This window comes from Girardinichthys multiradiatus, chromosome 13 (assembly GCF_021462225.1).
Source record: "Girardinichthys multiradiatus isolate DD_20200921_A chromosome 13, DD_fGirMul_XY1, whole genome shotgun sequence".
In the NCBI taxonomy this organism is placed as follows: domain Eukaryota; kingdom Metazoa; phylum Chordata; class Actinopteri; order Cyprinodontiformes; family Goodeidae; genus Girardinichthys; species Girardinichthys multiradiatus.
In genome coordinates, this window is record NC_061806.1 from 32,087,006 (window position 1) to 32,110,190 (window position 23,185).

The 23,185-nt window shown below is 39.6% G+C and overlaps 1 protein-coding gene and 1 long non-coding RNA gene across 11 annotated transcripts in view; both read right to left on the reverse strand.

Annotated features, from left to right (window-relative positions):
• Positions 1-15,635, reverse strand: part of LOC124879245 — a 63,753-nt gene extending 48,118 nt beyond the window's left edge. For 5 of the 10 annotated variants that reach the window (XM_047383680.1, XM_047383676.1, XM_047383675.1 and 2 more), the window contains exon 1: positions 15,420-15,635. In XM_047383680.1, the coding sequence (XP_047239636.1) occupies positions 15,420-15,447 (28 nt within the window). In that variant the 5' untranslated portion in view covers positions 15,448-15,635. The remainder of the gene's footprint in view (positions 1-15,419) is intronic. The other 5 variants (XM_047383679.1, XM_047383678.1, XM_047383674.1 and 2 more) reach the window with 2 other exon arrangements.
• Positions 15,636-20,991: 5,356 nt separating this feature from the next.
• LOC124879246 lies at positions 20,992-21,981 on the reverse strand. The gene is made up of 3 exons (XR_007040983.1): positions 21,879-21,981; positions 21,316-21,435; positions 20,992-21,226 (listed from the first exon to the last, which is right to left on the reverse strand). It is a non-coding gene; the product is annotated as an uncharacterized LOC124879246 (long non-coding RNA).
• Between the last annotated feature and the right edge of the window lie 1,204 nt (positions 21,982-23,185).

A 23,185-nucleotide genomic window follows, 5' to 3' on the forward strand; every position in this document is an offset into this window, starting at 1 on the left:
AAATAAAGAAAACCATTAAATGAGAAAGGGTTTCTAAACTTTTGTCGGTAGTGTATATTAGCACCGCTGGAAAAGAAAACTAGGAATATTTAAAGGTGCAACTGGTTATGACGATGATGATTTTATAAAAAAAAATACTATAATCAAATTATTACTTTACATCAGACGTTTATCTTATTGAAAACATGAACTTAAATTAAAAGGTTAGTGCGCTGGACGTATTCAGAGATTTTTAGTTACATCCAGTAACAATGCTTTCCTCTAAGCTATTGCCACATAATCAATAAAATTATAGAGGAAATGACAATTTCTCATGACACTGACTGAGAAAAATATATTTTTTTACTGAATTGGATGAAACACCCGGGCTCAGAGGGAAATATAGAGCTTGTTCAGGACTTTATCCTTCCATCACTTTCAGAAAATGCAAGTGGTTCAATTTGTGTGGTAAGTGTGTGGTGATTAAAGAAGTGAACGGTGCCTACTGTTGGAGCCATCAGAGCAGCAGTCTAAAATATCAGCATGTTCACATAGCTATTAGACCACCAATTATAGACAGATGAATGGGTGTTCCTGGGCTTTGTATTCCAGTCTGATCCCATTTGAAAGATGTTGCAAAGGAGAAAAAAAAAAAAAAGAAAGATGTTGCAAGCATACAGTATGCTGGCATTTTTCCCAAAACAATAGAACGTCTTAGCTTTGGTATAATATGCTGTCTTTGAACTCTTTCCTGGTACATTGTCAGGTTTAAATACTGTACCTGGTGAGCACTGTATTAACCATTAATTTAGGACGACACAGTTTATCTATATAAGCCATATGGTGGAGCTGTGAAAATAAACTGCCTTCACTGCTTGTGTTAAGCAGGGCACATTAAACACCAGATGATACATTTAAATGGCGTGTTAAACTGATTCTGTTGGGAGCCCTTTACCTTTAAGCCAGTCAGATAAAATGAAAGATTAACAGACATGACACCAGCATGATGTCTCAGCTTCAACACTGATGAACTGATGTATTTTCACAAAAACAAATATCCAGGATTAGAGAAACCCAGTTTAAAATGTTGGCAAAGATCATTCTCAGGATTATGCCTAGAATGAAAGCAAAAATTATAATGAGATAATATTCTTATAATTGAGTTTCTGTCGTGTTGCGACATTTTGGTCTTTGCTTTTGGTTTTGTTTACTTTTTTTAGCTAGATGTTTCTTATTTGTGTTTTGTATTCATGTTTGTTGTAGTTTTCTGCTTTGGTTATCTTCTGCCCCCCAGTGTGCTCTCCTCGCTCCTAGTTCCCTTGGCGTCGCTTTCCTGTTTTCTTAGAAGGGTTTCCTTATTTTGATTATTATTATTTATCAGAGTTCTCTGGCACTCTCTTATTTATTAGTTTCTTTTTTGTTACTACTCTCGTCATATGTTTTCCCCTTTTAGTTGTTACTTGGTTTAAGTTTCCTTTATTCTCCTATTCTTCTTAGCTTTGTTCCCCTAGTTCATCTTTGTTCTCCAGCCTCTCCTTTATATGTTAGCTTTAATTATTGTTTACTTTAATTCTAGTCCTCATTTCCTCTGCTTCATTCTTAGTTTTATTCTATCAGTCTTGGTTTGAGTTTGTTTACTTTTGTAGTCGGGGTTTCCTCATGGTTTCTGTTTTACTAAGTTCTTAGGTTCTTGTGTTCCCTCCAGTTTCTCAGTTTCCTTCAGTTCATGTTTATCCTTGATTCTTTCGCTTTATTTTTATCTTGGTTTATAGTTTCATTTAGGTCTGCTTACTGTCTTGTCTTTAGTCCCTTTCCTCATGCTTTGGTTTCATTAGGTTCACCTGCTCCCTCTGCCTCCTTGTCTCACCTGTTCTTAATTCCTTTGATTACCTGCCTTTGTTCTCCATCTGTATATTAGTTGGTTTTGTTTCATTGCCCTTTGCTGTTTCCTCTCGTCTCTCACTTTCGTTTGTTGCCCTCGTCCATGCTTTGAGTTCCGCATGTTCCTGCAGAAACTTTGTAAGTTTGGATTTCTGACTCTGGTTTACATCTGCAGTGTTTTTGTTTCCATTGTTTTGATATTTTGAATAAACTGAAGACTGCGTGAAATGCTGCGCCCGAGCTCTTGTCTGCGCTTCGGTCCTCCCCAAAACCCCACTGTGACAGCTTCCAATCTTGTAGTCAAATATGCTGCTTTGAGTAAATAAAGCAAATAATACTCCAGCCATTTTATACATCGTTTCCTGTGTAATATGCTATTTAATCTCCAGCTCATCCAGGATGCCACAGATTTATTTTGAACATGTCAAAAAATGCCACAGCAAACTGGAGATGCTGTCTTTGCTGCAAATAAGTATCACTAGTATGGGACTTCGGCAGGTGCTATTCAGATTTCCCAGCAATAACCTGATAATACGTAATTGTGTGCTTTGCTATACAGATGCTCCTTCTGCACTGATCAAGATTAGCCTCATCTAATGCCAAAGTGGCTTTAACGGCAGAACAGTCGGAACCATTTTTCCGACTGGTTCTATGTGTAATCATCTCATCAATTTGAAAATCTGAAATGTGTATATCACACTTCCTCCACTTAGTTTACTGAGCATTCTTCATTGGGTCACCCAGCAAAAACACCGAACTCAATATTTAAGTTTGGCTGGGGGAATGAGGGCTTCTCTGTGAGAGCAGATACCACACCTGACTGGGTAAAACTAAAACAGATGTTTAACAGCTTCTGCTCTTGAATAACAGTTAAGATGAGTGAAATTACATGCTAAAGATATGCAAATTCTCATCCCTTTCCCCTCGTTTTTCATGCTCCGATTGGTTCATCATGATAGCAATGTGCAACACATTGTGTAGAATGCCTTCATAATACGTCAGACTGTATACTCACTTAAAAATGATTCAAAAACCTTATCTTAGAGCAATCGGTACACATCAAGTTTGTGATGTTCAAAAGAGCCAGTGAACTGTCAGTTCTTGTAGTCAACATTGTTGATGGAGGGTAAAATGGACAGATGTAAAAAAATGAGTGAACTCTGACATTTCATCATGGTTATTGTTCAGAAATAGAAATAGTTGTGGGATAAATTGACCAGGTGTCAGAAATGTATATTTTATTGTAAAATATGGCTGAAATACACATTACATTTTACGATTAAAGAAAACAGAAATATGGGACTAAAAAGGGTACAATTCTTGTACTCTTATCATTGTTGCCAATATGTAAACAAATATCAGCTTATAATACTATGATTATTTAACCAATTATGAAATATGGCAATGCTGAAGTTCATTTGTAAGAGACTGGAGATGTTTCATCCCAAAAAACAAAAAAAACAAAAAACGCATAATACAGAAAAGTAGAAGCAAGATTTTGTTTATGTCCTCTTTCAACATGTTTCTCTCTTTTCTATGTTTAAACAATTGCTTCCATGTGCTGTTTGTCATGCATCACATGTTCAGCAGTTACATGGAATATTCAATGAGTGATTGCACAAATTACAGTTTTAAGCTAACAAGCAATACAGAGCAAAACTACCTTCACATTTGGTGTCAACTCAGAGAAGAGGTTGAGTAAGAATCAAGACTTTAAATCATTGTCATAAACAGTATGTGTCTACTTTAACACAAATAAATATCTTCAGTGCGCCTAAAGCTGAACAAACATTTTGGGTGCAACTCTTGGGACTGGTAGAAACCCTCCTATAAAATATCAATATCCCTAAAGCCTTATTAAGCATCTGGGGCAAGGGATGTTAAGTCAAGATTGTTAATGTGAAAGTTGCATTCCATCACAGAGCCATACAGAGACACACAGGTCAAACAACCATTCACACACCCATACCTAAGAATACCATGTGTATTGTGTGTGAAGCTTAACTTTGTCTTCCATATTAACAGATAACAGCTGTTATATGTGGTCTGTCTACTGCTGTTTTTGTTTATCATTGAATCAGTGAGGTTAATACTACAGGCATGTGAGAAACAAATGGAAATGTTATACATTTCTTCAGGTGTCAGTTCAAAACAAAGCTGACCTGAGTTAATATGTGATAAGCCCACCAGACAGTATCGCAATGTTAGACAGTTATTATTATCAAAGTATGTTGAGAGACAATAGATAAGCTTTAGCTTTTGTCTTGATGGCTGCCTTTATAAATAGAAGAGTGTGTGCCGAGGAAGACTCCAGCCTGTCTGTGACCTTGGAGAGCAGAAGTAGGTGGAAACGGTAAATTAAACAAATGTCCAAGAATAGTTTGGCCGCTGAAGCTTAAACACAGTCCTGTTTTACATGTGTAAAATATATTTTGCTTCTATTTAGAAATGCTACGCATTTCTGTTACAAGTTCAAAGTGACTTTGTTAAAAGCTTTTACATGATTTTTCTCATTATTAACAGACATCTGAAGTTAATTTTAAGGAAATCCAAGCTATAATCATCCAGTAGCTCTTACAACATTCAAAGTTTCTCAGTGCCAATTCTCGCCTCTCTGCAAACTTTTAAAATTAATCAGGCAGCTTCAGGTTTCCCCGTTGAGAACCTGAAACCCCACAGTTTGAATTCCAAGAGGAAAATGGGTGATGAAAGAAAAAAAAAAAAAAAAGGAGAGCCCAAAGTAGGCTTCACCTTCATTTTCCATTACTGGTCTGAATCAATATGGCTAAAAATAAAACCAGCAGGACCCTGATCCTGTTGCATTTTCTGATGACCACACAGGCAAAGTGTAACATCAGATGTGACTTGAATTATCCGACCTGTGTTTATTTATGTGGAATTCAAGCTGCTGCCTGCCAAACATTGAGTACTTACAGGGGGTGGACAATGAAACTGAAACACCTGTCATTTTAGTGTGGGAGGTTTCATGGCTAAATTGGACCAGCCTGGTAGCCAGTCTTCATTGATTGCACATTGCACCAGTAAGAGCAGAGTGTGAAGGTTCAATTAGCAGGGTAAGAGCAGTTTTGCTCAAAATATTGAAATGCACACAACATTATGGGTGACATACCAGAGTTCAAAAGAGGACAAATTGTTGGTGCATGTCTTGCTGGCACATCTGTGACCAAGACAGCAAGTCTTTGTGATGTATCAAGAGCCACGGTATCCAGGGTAATGTCAGCATACCACCAAGAAGGACGAACCACATCCAACAAGATTAACTGTGGACGCAAGAGGAAGCTTTCTGAAAGGGATGTTCGGATGCTAACCTGGATTGATTCCAAAAAACATAAAACCACGGCTGCCCAAATCAAGGCAGAATTAAATGCGCACCTCAACTCTCCTGTTTCCACCAGAACTGTCCGTCAGGAGCTCCACAGGGTCAATATACACGGCTGGGCTGCTATAGCCAAACCTTTGGTCAGTCATGCCAAAGCCAAACGTCGGTTTCAATGGTGCAAGGAGCGCAAATCATGGGCTGTGGACAATGTGAAACATGTATTGTTCTCTGATGGGTCCACCTTTACTGTTTTCCCCACATCCGGGAGAGTTACGGTGTGGAGAAGCCCCAAAGAAGCGTACCACCCAGACTGTTGCATGCCCAGAGTGAAGCATGGGGGTGGATCAGTGATGGTTTGGGCTGCCATATCATGACATTCCCTTGGCCAGGAAACGTTTTCCTCCACCAGTATCATGTAGTGACCTGGCCACTATCCTGCAAGAAGAATGGCTTAAAATCCCTCTGACCACTGTGCAGGACTTGTATATGTCATTCCCAAGACGAATTGACGCTGTATTGGCCGCAAAAGGAGGCCCTACACCATACTAATAAATTATTGTGGTCTAAAACCAGGTGTTTCAGTTTCATTGTCCAACCCCTGTATGTGTCTTTTTTGTGTGTGTGTGTTTTTTTTTGTTTGTTTACAGTTGGTCTGCTTGCTTTTTGCTGCAGGCTAAATCCGAGCTGTACTTACAGACTGATGGATTATTTTATATCTTAGATATCATTAACATGTTTATGCATCATGTATAGATGATATTATAGAGTGCCTCAACAGCATGTCCCTCTAACCTCGTTGTGGTTAGAGGGACCTGTTGGGGTCAGTCATTTCTAGTTTCTGTGTTAAAATCTTCCAGAGTATTTATGATTTATTGCAAGTATCTGATAAATTTGTTACTGTTCTCTTGTTCAGGTTGTAATAAGAAAAACAAAAAGTTAATCTGCACCTCAACATTTACTTCCCTGAGATTTTAGGAGACCTCAAATAGCTGATCTGGTCATACTTTTTATGTAGAGAAAATAAATTCTAGCAAGGTTTTGGTTCACTTGCTCTTTTAGAGGGGTAGAAGATAGCAAATAAAGGAAGCGGTTCTGAGGGGCGTACGTTTTCTAATTTTTACTCTATCTATAGAGCACAAGAAGCTCGATTTTAACACACCATTGCACATCCAATTCTAAGAATTTGGTCTAATATCTGCTGGGATGATTTCCCTAACACAGTAAGTGTGATGGTTTGCAGTCTTTGAGCATTTAAGACAGAGGAGGCCTTCTCCCCCCTTTCCCCGTTGTGTGATGGTTTCTATTAGTGCCTGTTTCTGCAGAAGCCATTGTCTTTCAGACCCTGACTGGAAGGCGATGGAGACAGAGATGTGACTCCCTGTCTGACAGCCTTTCTGAGTGAAAGTCCTGCTGTCTGAGTGATGGCTGCTAGACATCAGCCCTACTGTAACTGGAAGATAATCGCGTGTAATAACAGGCAGTGATGGTTCAGTTAAATGGCACTCTGCGGGAATCACAGCTGAGGGAAACAATAGAGCACCAAATTACCAGACCACAATCATACTGCAGCAGTGCTGAGATAATGGAAAGAACTAGAACAGAAAAGACTGTGATAGAACACAATTGGCTTTGCTTTTCTGATCGCTTGTGTTCTTTTCTGCAGATCACCAGGAGGAAACGACATGTGACAAAGCAGTAAAAGAGAAGTAAAAGTGACACAAATAATGCAGGGACAACTGTTGACCAACGTTTCTCCCTCTGTCTCTCATTGACCTCCCTCTTTTACCCCTGATCTATTTTTAGCAACAGACGCCAGCTCTCAGGGATAATATTAGAATAGATGTGGCTCAGAAGAAACACAGCAGTAACTATTCTGCAGGCACTAGGCTGGAGGAAAGGGGTGGCGTCTTGTCACTTGGACTTTTTTAATGAGGTCTGTCATGCTTGTTCCCTCTGAGGCTTGCAACGTTTTTGCTTAACACTTTTGTATTATTTATTGGAATCTTCTGGTGTTTGAATTGGACAAGTTAACTGATTGGACAGGAAACCAGTCTTCTTTTAGCAGTTCTGTTGAGGATGATAGTGCTCATTATGGTAGTCCAAGTCTGCACTCTTCAAAATGGCTATTGTTATAATTTGAGCATCAAAACAGCAGGTTCTCATTTAGTTGTAAAAAATAATCATCTCTTTAGTATCGTCCATAAATGTGGACATTTCATGCATGTAAGTAAGTTCTAAAACAGTAATCACAACTTTAAAAGGTCTACATCACCAATGATGCATGATGCTCTATAGGACAGTCTTGCATGAATGTCACCGTTGGTGAGCTGCTGCGATGTACAACTCACAAAATTCAGTTCACAATGTTGAGATGAGGTGTGAAAGATTTTAACTATATTTCTAAGAATTGTAAGAATATTTTATTTGTTTTCACAAAAAAACTGTGTTTTATTATATCTGTGATCAGTGTTGAATAATTCAGTCCAAGTGTACCTAGTAAATACAGTATTCTGTGATTATCATGCATGTCTGAATTTGAGAAAAATGCTCTTTATGTGATTTCACAAACAGAAAAACAGTTTCATAAATCTCAAACTGAATTGCTGTTCATTGTTGAAATATTTAAAGCTTGACACTTTAGAATTTTAAGTACACCTAATCAAACACATTTCAGTTTCATTAAAACAGTGAAATAGCCCTTTAATGTGATAGCAAATAGAAATCTTTAATCAGATACCTGCTAAATTCATCAGCCACAGCATGCATCTATATCTCCTAACAGAGCTTACAACACAGAAGGGTGCCCACTTCCTATTGTCTGGAAATGACAAGCTTGATTGAGGCACATGCCACTGGTATAGGAAGTACAATAGATGTGAATGCTTTACATGCTAAAGCCAAGTTGAAACATTTTTAACTCTTTAGTACAGGGTAGAAAAACTTTTCTTGCTCAGCAACAAACAAAAAGATGACATATTTCTCTGTCGTTGACTAAGGGTATCATCATGCTGTTGAAAAATGTACCAGTCCAGACAAATTAGCATAGCTGCAATCTGACTTTCTGCTTGCGACCACTGAAGATTCTGCCCTTGATATTGTATACATGCTTGCATGAATTCACATTCTGAAAACAAAAACCATGAAGAATGTGTCTCTGTAAAGCACAGAGGAAACAGGAGATGGATGGCAGTACCACAGAAGAAAGACTACTTGTTTTCCAAGCAGCATCTTTTTCTATAGGAAGATATCCTTCAAGTAAAGAAGGGACTATGATGCCCTGCATCATTTTTTGAAACCTAGTATCTATTCAATGGTGCATTCAGTTTGAATTCTGAAATCTGACTTTTCAAGTTCCATTTAATAATGAATGCACTAGAATGCTACATGAGAGCAGAAATCAGACTTGAAAGAACGTTGATGTTTCTCACCAACCTTAACCTCAATCCAATATGGAATCTGCCTACGTAAAAGAGATAGATGTAGAAATCAGCTGTTCATTTGAAAGATTTGTAGCCTGTGTATAATGCATTAACTGGCCAAAACCTATTTTCGCCTATTTTAATTTCTCTTAAAGTACTATAACAAGCAAACAAAATGATTTGGGTTTAACATTTTAAACTTTTATTTGAGAATAACACAAGACACGCAAGCTTCTCTGGAGAAGACAGACCCATAGCTGCCAACTCCAGCATGTTCCATAACAGAGAGGTTAAAAGCTATTTTGTTGAAATACATTGCGCCAGTCTGGTGTCTGTTGAAGTCAGTTCAAGGCCATCACCTTTTCACAATAATGGCAAATGCTGACCAAAGCAGGTAGAAATTGATGTTCTTGGACAGACTACTCCTGGAACACGAAATAAACTAAAATAGCAAAAGTATAAAACAGCAAATCATCAAACTGAACACCACCAGCCAAAGCCTTGCTTCCTGTTGAAGCAACATGAATGGCCCTACAACATGCCTCTCTGGAAAATAGTTTCCTTTTACCTTCTTATGCCATATTCACATTAACAATCCTTACTTAATTCACAATCTGCTTGTAAACAAAACAACATAATTTATTAGTTATATAATTATAAATAAATTCAAGCAGTAAGTGTTATTTTCCTGCATAATATGAATGACTTTTGTGCCTTCAGAGGAACTTTGAACAGAAAAGGAAGAAATCTTTGCATTTTAAACACTTTCAGTTAAACCTCAGGGCAGGGATATGATGTCCTCTGTAAATATCCCTCGTCTAAGAGGTCCTCCTGCTATAGATCTTCCTCCTTTAATTTTCAAACAAGACAAATGAACGTGCCAAGCACATTGCTCAAATAGTATGGTTTTATCTACTTCTGATATGGCAAAGAAGAGGTGAGAGCAGGGATGGGGGAGAGAGCCAGAGGAGACGAGAAAATCCACCTATGAGACCAAAAGAGAAAAATAAACACCAGCATATATTTGATTCTCCACACCTCAAACTTCTGTCCTCAAAAAGCCCTCTGTCCTTGTCATTCCACAGCAGTCACCACTAATACCCCACCCACTGTCCCCACCATCCTTACATCCAGCCAGCTCAATGACAACCAAAGGTCACATTGTCCTTCCTTTTATTTATTGAAATGCTCCAGCTGCCTCCATTTGTTTTCATAAAGGACTGGATGAGGCTTTGATGGTGCATTAACAGACAGGCTTCGGGTGGGGGTTGATTGTCCTCTGCTAAAATGTGTGTGTTTAAATATCTGAGCATGTGATGACAGGACACTCCAGCTGCATGCTCCACATAATGGAAACTGACAATGCACACATTTGAAGGGGCGACCACACTTCACTTTGACAGCAGTTTGAAGTCAGTCTGTTGGATCTCAGTGTTTGTTGTGAAGAGGTCTTTAAATCGTATATTTATATTTTGTGAGAGCAAATTTTACGACTGAAACAAGTGGATACTTATTTGTTCTGCAGTTGATGTTCGGGGTTTGTCCTTGCAAGGAGACACACTCAACAAGCTTTTTTATAACTCCTGACCAGCTTTTTGCATGTTTCCACTAGTATTTTTGACAACTGATCTTTTACAATGTGCTCCAAGTCTTTGAAGTTGAAAAGCCTCCTTGCCATCACCTTATTTTTAGCTCCCTCCAGAGATTATCTGTCAAATATGTCTCTATTTCCAATCCACAAGTGCTACTGTCCTGTAACTTTTAGATGCAGCCCTGTTCCATCGCACTTAAATCAAATGAATGGCACATTACCAATCCCCCATTTGATCTAGATGTGTAATTCTCTGGCTGCGCCCATTGAAAAAAGGTTAATATGACCTTCAGTGAGGAGGGACATGTTGGTCAAATTAGAACCTAAATCTGCTAGGGGTATGAATAATTTTGGACTTAACTGTACATGTGCTGCACTGTAAAAACCAGAACTGCAAAAAGGTATAATGTTCTTATTATTGAGAATATTCTGATTCTGTTCTTTACTCAAACTTATCATACTGTGCGGATCTCATAGTGGCCTATGCCTAATTGTGCATGCAACAAATTCTAAGTGTCATGATCATGCCACTGGTGCAATAACTGGGCCGAGCTGGCATTTGAATTGCTCAGAGTTTGAATCTGAGATGCTTTGATTTGATAACCTGGACCAGTGAGATGCATCAACATGCATTAACAAGATGTTGCTTACCATCTCTCAAATAACAATGCACAAACAGGAGCTCTAAAAGACAAGAAAGAAAGATTTTCAAACCTATTATTGTCTACTTCAACCATAGAACAGGTTGCAGATATTTCATTAGGACCTTAGGAAATTGTGTTAGCTCGGGACTTGTCTTCTTCTTTACGTTTTCCCTAATTCCAAGTAGTTTTTTCAAGCTAATGAGGCACTAAACTAAGTGGAACAGATTGTGGTTCCATGAGAGACGTGCTTAACAAAACTGTAGCATATTAGTGGAAGAAGCTTGGGTTTTGATTCGTATCCTTACATGTAATGCTGTACTTTATTTAGTCATATACAGTAACTAGCACAGAACTTTACGTGAACAGAATCACAAAAACTTGGATTTCCACCAGCCAAGAATCTTAGACTTCAAATGGATATGCATCTCCAAATAAATTGTCTTTTTTTAAAGTTCATACTCAATAACTGTTTTAAAGTTTTGATTTCCTTGAAATTGCACATGGTGCTGCATAGTGAAGCTGTTAAATAGCTTGGCAATGACAGTACAAGTCTTTCAGCCAGCTCTATTTATAATGACTCAATATTATAACATTCAAAATTCTATGTTAGGGGACCTGAAAACCATGACTTAACCAGGGGTGTAAGTGAGCCGGTACGGTCCGGTACTGCGTACCACTAAAAGATTCTGCGCCAGTACGCAGTACTGGAAAGAGGGAAGAACAGCTGTCTGTTATGAAGCCGTCATCCAGAACCAGTTACGGCTCCAAAAACTCACAAGAACACAAAGATCAGATCCGCTATCAACAGGCAGTCTAAAACACGACTTAATCTGTTTATAAATGTAGCTATTTTCCCCTCATTCCAAATAGTTTCTGAACTGTTCTGCTATGCTGGAGCCTCAATGCTCTTGCTTTGCTTCTCTCCCCTCAGAGCTCAAGGCTGTTGTGAACGGCCAGCCTTTAAAACGAGCACCGCTACGTTTAATGTCTGTCTGCTCGCTGCTAAATACCCCAGTTAAAAGCAAAGGGAGAGAAACTAGTTGTGTTTCATGTTATTTTGCTGAATTACAGCAACACAGTACAGCTTGAAAACACCGTTACGACCAGAGATTTCACATACACTACACGAGAGCGCATGCGCTTACCTCCGAAACAGAACGGTTGCCAAGGAGATCGGTGCATTCGATTTAAGGGACTGGGAGATTTTACACAGGTGGTGCACAGACATAAAAAACCGCAGCTTGCATTAGGACAGGACGAACTACAAATCACTTAGCATCTACAGACTTTAAAAAAAACCTCGAAAACAACCGAACTGTCAAGTTTTTTAATTTAAATGAAATCAAAAGACGGAAACTGAAGAAAAGTTATGCATCAGAAAATAGTTTATCATTGTTTCATACATGGAAGTTCTTTAACAATTGAAAAAATAAAAATAAAAAATAAAATATATATATATATATATATATATATATATATATATATATATATATATATATATATATATCAGTAGCGGATGCTGGTCTTTCAAGGAGGGGAAGATCACAGGGGAATTTCAAGATCACTGATTCGCTCATTTTGCTGTCAATCAAAAAGGGATTCAGCCTCAGACAGATCATCCAATCATCATGCAGAAACTGAGCGTCCGGGCCAGCCGAGGCCAGCCCACTGCCCCATAGACAACCAGAGGCGCTGAGCGTCCGATGGGTTGGAAAAAGCCCAGCATTTTTATTTTGCTATTGAACTCACTATTTAAATCACTGTGAAGCTGCGGGAATGAGTGAGAGGAAAGCCGTGTCGTTACCAGTGATAAGAAGCTGATTCTGAACAAAAGTTGAGCACATTGTTGTGCATATTTAGTCAATGACATGTACACACAACAGTATATATTTGATCACTTATTTTTTGACATTTTAGGGGAAGCTGAGCTTCTCTTGCAGTCTTAGAGCAATCGCAAGAATTTAAAACTACTTTTACCCCTGGACTTAACACAGAAGTAGATAAATGGCAAAGAACATTCAAAACACACTGTTGTCCCAAAAGTTTCATGACCTAGCTCTAAAAAAGTCAAATGTTGAAATCAGCCCATAACTTGGAGAGCAGTCTTTTTTTCATCCTTTTCCATTAGTTACAACAATTATTTTCAACTTGGACTTTTGGGTCACGTGGACCCTCTCATTTCGCTACATACGTTCCAAACAGCTATGTGTCAACTGAAAGCACATGGCTTAAAGCTTGGCAAGAGAAATTCTCATAAGACTGTGATCTTGATAGGCGTCCAAGACTCCAGCAGTTTTGCACAATAAATATAAAGTAGGGAAAGTCTGTGAAACAGCTCATAGGATAGTTTTCAAACCCGGAGGTTACACACCTACAAAACCTTTAAAGAGTCTTGAAAGGTGAGTTGTACTTTTCCCAAAGCTTGCATGATGTTTCTGCTCATCGCCAGGGTACCTGCAACATCAATTAGTTTGGCCTGGAGAGAGCTGGTCACAAACTCTGCTACAGTTGCTTTGTTATTTGGATTGACATCCCACAAGGCACAAGAATTGAGATATCAGCTGGCATTGATAAACATTACTGCAAGCAAGCTATAGAGTATTTGTGCTGTATAGTAAGTGTAGTTGCAAAAAATTACGCTTTATGTGTTTGAGCTACATTTATTCCATGATTATGTTAATATTGATCATGTCTAGTTGTTCAGCTGATTAGAAATCTGTTAGAATTCTCCATCTAACTGGTTTCCAAGTATACTTCCCACTTTAAAAATGAGCCATATTCTGCTTGTGTCAACTTAAACAGTTAGTGGCACTGGATGAGACTTATTCTTATACTACCTTTTCTTACCACATTAACGTCCCTCTTTCTACCTGACAAGTGATGAGACTTTTTTCCCATTCTTTTCCATCTGGTGTTGGACTGGAATGATGGTGATGTGATAAAATGGACTGTAGGTGCACATATGATGGTTCTAACTGGTGGTTTTGGACTTTGTAAGTCAACAATTTTGCTGGAAGTAGCAGTTTTGCACCAGACATTGCTGGAACTCAAAACTCATCCAATTGGAAAACAATGTTTTTCTTACAGTAAATTGGCTCAAAATGATCCCTCAAGAATTTTGTCGATGAAATCTGGAACCTTGTCCTCCTCATAAACCACTTACATCTCTTTTATTACTGGAAGAAAAATCCTGAAATCCATGCAATGTTCCAACACACATTTAAAGGGGGATATGATTAAAAACATTTAAACAAGGAGGATTACACAAAAAAATACAAATGGGCGTACTCGGAAGAACTCTGATTAGGTGCCTTATGTGATGTCACCAGAGGGATGTTCACATGCAAGTTTGCTTTGGCAGGGTAAAAAATAACAAATAAATTACAAGAAAATAGAACCACTGACCAGGAAACTTTGTGCTACAGGTGGCATATCTATATCTATATTTAAAGTGAGTTGGATTGATTTGAGATAAATTTATGGCTAACAGCTTGAAGTCCTTTAAGTTGCCTGGTACAAGTAATCCATGTTAGTCCCAAGCCTAGTCAGCTGTGTGCAACGGAACACACTGCACCTTTCAACCACAAATGATTAAAAATATTCAACAGTTCAACCTAAAGACACTCCAGCAACGCAAATAACATACAGTTATTTGCAATGTTTCCCAGCAAAGATGAGCCTACAGAATAAGGTAGAATAAAGTTATTGCATATGGCATGGATCTTTACACAGTTTGCACCTTTGACTTTGCAGAATTGACCTACATGCGCAGAGCGTTTAAAGCTCACACCTGAGTTTACTCAGCCAGATTCTGAGTCATCCTGTAAGAGTCAGTCACTGAGCCTTCCTCTCATAACCCGGAGTGTCAGCGAGTGCGTGTGTGTGGGGGGGGGGGGGGGGTGTTTGTGTGTGGTGGTGGTGGGGAGGGGGGGGGCGGGCACTCTGCTTCTTCGATATATTACGTCGCTGCATGACGCACGGCAGAGAGAAAGGAGGGTATAGGATGAAGGGAGGAAGGACTGGAGGGAAAAAAGGGGTGAAAGAGGGTGGAAGATGGAAGGAGGAGACAGGAAGGGGAGGAAGGAGGGGGAATTTTCTCAGACACCCAGCATGGAATGACCTTAGCAGGGTGTCAAGGCGGAGGTCTCTCTCCATCCTGTTTCTCCTTGTCTGTCACACAGAAGCGCGCACGTTGGCTGCATGTCCGGTGTCATCCATGTGGGGAGGAAAACGTCAAGCGGTATCTTATTCTGCTCACATACCTGCCGCCTGTCTGTCCAGCCTCTCCCCTCACTTCAGAACACGCATAGGCACACACACACACACACACACACACATACACTGAGGCGCTACAGTAATTCCTACAGTAAACTATAAATTCACTGCATCCTAAAAAAAAGACAGAAAAAAGCCACCTTTGTAGCTCCAACTCACTGCAAGCCAACTCTAGGAATATAATATACGTGCATTTCACTTCTTTAACAACGAATTCCTTTGCCTTTTCAATCTCTCAGCGCATCCATCCACCCATCCACATGGCAGAACAGAAAGCGGCGTGTCCTTACTGATCGTCCGGGATCCTATGCAGCCCATGTTGTCTTACAAAGGCTCGTACAGCTCGGGGAGAATAAAATCCATCCGTCCAGCGGGCATTTCTCCGCTGATCTCTTTCCGAGCGCTTTCCCCTCTGCTCCGCTTCTCCTCTTCTCTCCACTCTTGTCTCCCTCACTGTCCTCTCTACCGTATGTGAGAAACAGAGTGTGTGCGTGTCATCAGCGACGCTCCCTTTCTCCTCCACTCGCCCTCCCCGTATACCCCCCTCCACACACACACACACACACACAAACACACACTCTGGTCCCCTGTCCCTCCACGGCACGTAGACACATTTGTGCACACACACTTTTTGTGCACGAACACATTTTTCCCCTTTCAAATAACTTTTGTGAAAAGCCACACAAATGTTCACACTGAAAGTGAGTTTATGAAATGTCATGAAATCCATAAAGATTTAACTCAAGTTCCACGTTGATAATACAAGAACACCTTGATTAAGAGCTGGATTAACCCAACTCACTTGTGACCTTTAAAGAGGTCCCAAAGATCCATTTTGGTTCAAAAATGACTGTGAAAATCTCTTTGCTGCCTTCTTGTTTTTGCTTTTTTGCCACACCCACGTGTTTCAGATGATCAAACTAATTTCATAGTCAATCAGTCAGTCAGTCATTTTCTACCGCTCATTCCATAGTGGGTCGCGGGGGAGCTGGTGCCTAACTCCAGCAGTTTATGGGCGAGAGCCATAGACTGCTGGAAATTTGATCAAACTAATTTCATAGTTTGATCAAATTTCTCTCTAGTGAGTATAAAGCTGCATTAAAGCAAGAAAGCTGTCCAAAAAAGGAATTGCCCCCTAAACCCTATAACTGTGCCACCAATTTCAACAAGGACTATCATCAAGTGTCTGTGATAAATGGCAGCAAGTATTTTAAATCATTTTGAAGGAATTTGGCTCATTTGCAGAAATGTTCCAATTGAGCCTTATTGCAATAAGGCTGAATTGAATTTTCGAGACTGAACAATCTGTTTGTTGAGCAAGTGACAGCATCTTAGTTAAATTTAAGTCCGGACTTTGAATAGACCTCTTTAAAAACCTTCATTTTGTTTTTTGAGCCATTAATAGGTGGACTTGCTGGTGTACCTTGGCTCATTATCCTGCTGCATAACATATAATGTGCTTTTTAGATTAAGGTCACTATCAGATTGTCTCCTTCAGACTTTTATGGAAGAAAACAGAAGTAATGCTGCCTTTTGGTACCACAAAATAAAGCAACCCAAGACCACCGCACTATTAACACTATGTTTGATTATCAGAATGATGCTCTTTTTCTGAAATGCAGTATTAGTTTTAAGCAAGATGCAGCAGGTGTCACAGTTTGCGGTTATGAAGGACCAACGAGGCAGCAGGACATCGGCAGGTGCATGGTGAATGGAAATATTTTCATTGAAACTATGATAACCTTACAGGCACGAAGGAAACAGGAACACATGAGACAGCAACGGAGAACCCAACAACAAAGTGATGGAAAACAGGAAGTTAAACAGTGAAAAGAATTACTTGATAAACATGTGAGTGCAATGGACAGAAACACCAACACGTGCCAATTCTGACAGCAGGATGCACACCATCCAAATATGTTCCCTTTTGAATGTTTTCCAAAAAGTCTTGGTGGTCATCAAATTGTTGAGGTTGTTTTTGGCCAATGTGAGACAGGCTTTGTGTTATTTTTGATATTTACATGTGCCTTTAATTGCGGGAGGCAAAAAATGACAATTAATCAGGGTACAGGTATTGCCTTTGGTGTTCTTGGTTGATATTTTCCAATATGCTTTCAAATCAATAACATGTTCTTCCTGTGTAGCTGTGAGCTGATTCCTCACATTTGTCATGATCATCTGCTGATGATCTTAGTTGAGGTTTATAGCAATCGATGGTCAGTTAATAATTCTATGTATGAATAATCCCACCAACAGTTGTCATCTTTTTACCAAGCATCCTGCTGATGGTCTTGTAGCCCATTCCAACTTTGTGCAGATCTACTGTCTTGTACCTGTGATCATTTGACAACTCTTTGATCTTGCCCATGTTGGTGCAGAGGATGGAATAGATTCTTTGGACAAGTTTGCTTTACAGAAGTTGAGGTCAGGAGTGTAATTGATTTATCTATATCTGTTGGAGCCGGAATTCTGCTATGTATGAAAAGGGTTAAACACGTATTTCATCAATGACAAGCAAATCCATATTTAACTATTATTTAATATATTTTTTAAGGACTTCTTGTTAATTATCTTTGCCTTGACAATTACATAAAACTACCATAAAACTTGACGCGGTTGATTTTCTTGTAAGTGCGGAGAGAGAAATCAGTGGGAGATAAAATAATAATCCCCTTTGCCATATTTGGTAAATGGAAAAAAAACATGGTCAGGTTTTATTGTTTCAAAATAAGGATCCAACTCATCAAAACAAATATTTAACATTTTTCATCTCTGAAGTTACCAAAACATGAACTTCTAAGAATAAGTTAATGTCTGTCACAGTGCTGAATAAAATATCTGCAGTCTGTGCATCTGCTACAGTTGAAGATTTGGAAGTTATCACGCATCTCCAATCAGTCCAGATGTAACTACATGTGCAGTTCTCATCTCAGTCTGATCCAGACACATCCATCCAAACCCTAATCAAGTCAGTCCTTGAACATATCTCATTTGAAATCATGTGACTCCAAAATGCACCTATAATGCTTTCTCAGCTGACAAGATTCACCTGGGATGGATCACCGTATTCTGTCCTGAAACCTTGTTATTGGTTGCAGCAAAAAAGAGTTAACTGTTTCAGCATTACCTTTAACTTCTTCTTTCAATGTGTTGCCTTCAAGTGCAGTGTGAGTTTTGTGAAACAACAAGATGGCAAAACACTGGAATACAAAGCACACCAAAAAAAAAAAGATCTAAATCATCAAACAACTTGTGCTTTGGGATTTAAGTTAAAAATATAACGTACCTGGGGCTTGTTTGCTTCGTAGACAGGACATGTCACTTTTAAATAAAAGTTTTGGAAGATTTTTGAGTAGAGCTGCATTTATTGCAAGCCTTTAATAAACTTTTATTCTGAGCTAAGAACTAAATCACAGTAGCAATGAGGGCAGTGAGTATATATTTTTTTATCTAATGACAAGCATGGAAATTAAACTGTTAAACTTAGGACCAAAAACAAAATAAAAAATAACTGAAAAGTTCTGATTAGTTTACCTCAAATATAATGTAATCGTGATTGAACCTGCTCTGCAGCACTGAAGCAAAAGACAAAAACTCAACTTTCCATTTTCTCCTCAACAGATTTAATGTTTTAGTCAGAACTTAAATAGCTTTTATGCACTCCTCCCACAAATTAAGGTCTCATAATTGCAGCTCATATTAGGCCTTGATTGGACAACTGCGTTTAGGGAGGCCAATACAGAGTACGAGGATTCAAGTATGCAAAGTACATTTTACAGTGTGATAAACATTTTTAAGCAGGGGTAGCAGAGGAAACAGTGTGCATTCAGTTTAAATGTTTTATTTTGAACAGACCAGAGTCTTTGTTGTGATGACCTGTGGCTCTGCTTCTATGATACATCAAAATCACTGAATGTCAAAGAGGTCTATGAGGTAGCCTCATCCTGTGCTACTGTCCAGCAGCCATTACTATTCGTTGTCTAGGCAACCTGCATGGGTGCCAGGTTGAATAGGCCTTCTGTCTGGGCCCAGGATAGATAACAAAAGAAACATAAACTGGTCCACTGGAGTTTTACAGCTAGCACCAGCCCTATAAAAGCTACCAGCCATGGGTTTCTGTAAAATTAATAATACACACTTTAAATTATATTTCACCACCTTTAGAAAAACATGTCATGGGTAGATAGAAAACAAGCTTCCATGTATACATTATACAGGGCATAGGGCAACTGATGTGAGTCCATTTTAATCCTTCATTTTCCTGGTTTTGTCCGGTGTTTGCCTGGTGTTTATTTGTATTATGTACAGCTGCAGGAAAATACTTTACACATATAGTGACCGGCCACTTTATTAGGTACACCTTGCTAGTACCGGGTTGAACCCTCTAATGCCTTCAGAATTGCCTTAATTCTTTGTGGCATAGATTCAACAAGGTACTGGAAACATTCCTCAGAGAGTTTGGTCCATATTGACATGATAGCATCACACAGATGCTGCAGATGTGTCGGCTGCACATCCATGATGCGCATCACCCGTTCCACCACATCCCAAAGGTGCTCTATTGGATCTGGTGACTGTGGAGGCCATTTGAGTACAGTGAACTCATTGTCATGTTCAAGAAACCAGTCTGAGATGATTAGTGCTTTATGACATGGCACATTATCCTGCTGGAAGTAACCATCAGAAGATGGGTACACTGTGGTCATAAAGGGATGGACATGGTCCGCAACAATACTCAGGTAGGCTGTGGCATTGACACGATGCTCAATTGGTACTAAGGGGCCCAAAGTGTGCCAAGAAAATATCCCCCACACCATTACACCACTACCACCAACCTGAACCGTTGATACAAGGCAGGATGGATCCATGATTTCATGTTGTTGACGCCAAATTCTGACCCTACCATCTGAATATTGCAGCAGAAATCGAGCCTCATCAGAACAGGCAACGTTTTTCCAATTTTGGTGAGCCTGTGCGAATCGTAGCCTTAGTTCCCTGTTCTTAGCTGACAGGAGTAGCACCTGGTGTGGTCTTCTGCTGCTGTAGCCCATCCGCCTCCAGGTTTGACGTGTTGTGCGTTCAGAGATACTCTTCTGCATGCCTTGGTTGTAACGAGTGGTTACAATCAGCTCGAACCAGTCAGGGCATTCTCTGACCTCTGGCATCAAGACATTTGCGCCCACAGAACTGCCGCTCACTGGATGTTTTCTCTTTTTCGGATCATTCTCTGTAAACTCTAGAGATGGTAGTGCGTGAAAATCCCAGTAGATCAGCAGTTTCTTAAATACTCACACCAGCCCGTCTGGCACCAACAACCATGCCACGTTCAAAGTCACTTAAATCACCTTTCTTCCCCATTCTGATGCTTGGTTTGAACTGCAGCAGATTGTCTTGACCATGTCTATATGCCTAAATGCATTGAGTTGCTGCCATGTGATTGGCGGATTAGAAATTTGCATTAACGAGCATTTGGACCGGTGTACCTAATAAAGTGGCCGGTGAGTGTATTTGGGTACACTATATGAATTTCTGAAAAAAATAAAAAAATAGCATCAATAAAACTACGGGAAGTGGTTTGGGAAGCGTACCAGGGCAGACCACTTCATTAATGCCAGCTGATCTGTGGGATTCTTATGCCTTTTGTGATGTTATTGTCATATTTCTTGTGGCCCACATGCAGAAAAACACTCAGAAAACAGTGGACGGTTTAGGTTGTTTATTAAGCTAGGCGGAAATAACAGACAAGCAGTAAACCTCTGCCCAGAACCGGAGGACTGCAGGGGTAAGGAAACAGGTCAGGTAAGTAACCAGGCGTTCGACAGCTAACAAAAACTCTGCTGAATGCTTACAGTATGCGGGGTAGCTAGATCCCCCAGGGAGATTGCTGATGAGTCTGGAGACCGTGGAGAGGTTGCTCATGGGACTGCCTGGAGCTTCTGTGGTCTGGACGAGGAGGAACCGTTGGAGGATGGACAGGACGTACATAAGCGGGGTAGGAGCACCGAGTGAGGCGGACCGCCAGCTGGGGCTTGATCCAGAGTTACTTCAGGTTCGGAAGTGGTCTGTCACCACCAAGGAGCGTGGCTTGGTCTGAGTCCTAGGAGGAGCGAGTCAAGGGGGTGGGTTACTTTCTTTTCTCAAGAGCAACAAGATTCAAAGAACAAGGGTGATGCCAGATAGTTGTACCGCTGAAGGGCAAAACACTCAGGCAAAGAAGTGCTGGCAATCCATCCTCTTATACTCCTCCAGTGATCACCGGAACAAGCCACACCTGTCGCACCCTCGATTCACAAACCCCGGCAGCACCTGGTGGTGGAAGATGGTTAGCAGCAGACAGCCCACACTCCAGACTCTGACAGTTATAAACCCAAATAAACAGAATGAACAGTTTCCTTTTTCTCTAGTGTACATTTGGCAGTAAATAAAAACACCACTCTTTAAGATGATCAGTCAAGTTGTACCTGCTGCTTTTAGCCTCTTATTGGCACCAATAACAGTTATTATTGAATATTATAATCAAACTGCTCAGCTTAATTAGTGAGACGTAGCATCGTGCTTTGTGCTATGATTAACTAATTATTGCTGGGGTTGTATGGCTGTCGGGCTATGTAGGCAGGCACTTGTAACTGATCACAGACATCATTAAAGGGGTTATATCATGCTTTTAAATTATTCCTTTTCACACTTAAATAATGCAGTTGTGGTCTACATAAAGTGGAACTGAAATGCTGTTGTCCTTGTTATTTTACCCCTGTTCTGAGGTGTCCGAGAGTAACTCGATTTGGTGCCTTCTCCTTAGATGCTATTGAGGCACTTTACAGCCCGCCCCCTCCAGGTTGAAGAACATTCCACTCCACCCTGTTCTGCCATTTTTGTTCAATAACAAAAATATATCTAGCGGCAACGAAACAAGAAAAAAACAGCAAAAACAATGAAAAACTGTTTATGTAATAATAATATTCAAAACAACGCAGTACGCTTATGTCCTCAAGGAGCTAAAAGCAGCAGACAGCACTAACATAAGCAGAAGGGACAATGCTACTGATATCAAAACAAAGGCCAAGATGACAAATTGACACACAATAAATTCATATTTAAAGTAGTTTGTTGTCATTTTAGCATTATTTTCAGTTTACCACTTTGCTTGTTTCCACAGACAGAAGGAACAGACCCTTTAATCAGGTGAAGTCTTTCAGCAAGTCCTTCTTGATAGGACTTAATAGGAGGTTGCTGAAGGCACACCTCCTTGAAGTGGGGAAATAGGAATCTCCCCACTGATGTGGGAACATTTCCATGAAAAATAAAATTTTACGAGTTACTTTAAAGAGGTTCTGGTGCTGGGGGAAGATGTAGGGAATTGTTTGGGTTAATACACCCAACAACCGAACATTTAGACTAATCCGATTGCAGCGTCGGCGAATGTGAGCTTGGACTACAAAATCGAAGCGAGAAACAAAAGTGGTGGATACGCAAAACGTCCATGACCTTATTTAGCTGTTCCGCAGCAAATACTATGACATAATAGTTCAAAAAACATAATGAAGAATAGAAAAAACTGAAAGGACTGAAAAAAAGGACCCAAACAGAAGTTAAAGATATCTACACAGCACCTAAGTTGAACTTTTCTGCATTCCTACAGTTCCAGGTACTCAACAAAATGTATTTAAAAGCTACAAAATTTGATTTTGCATGATATTTCCCCTTTAAAGATGGATTTTCTTCCACAAGTTTAAAATTATTACACTAAAATCAGCAGTACCTTTCAAATCAAACTTTACCTTGGGAGAAAACTAACCTTTTTTTTTAAACTAAGCTAACATCAAGGCTCACTTGCATTCACTAATATCTGTTTCTTTTCCTTTCCAACTTTCACAACACACATAAATGTAGCTGCCTGTTCAAGTCAAATAAAGAACAAAAGACAGTTCATGTTTTACTGTCCTTGAGTCCTATGTTTTTTTATTGATTCATCTGATTTAAATCCACTCATATTAAACAGGTCAGCTCAGTCTCCACAGCACCTTGCTTTACACCATGGATTTATATTTGTCATCCC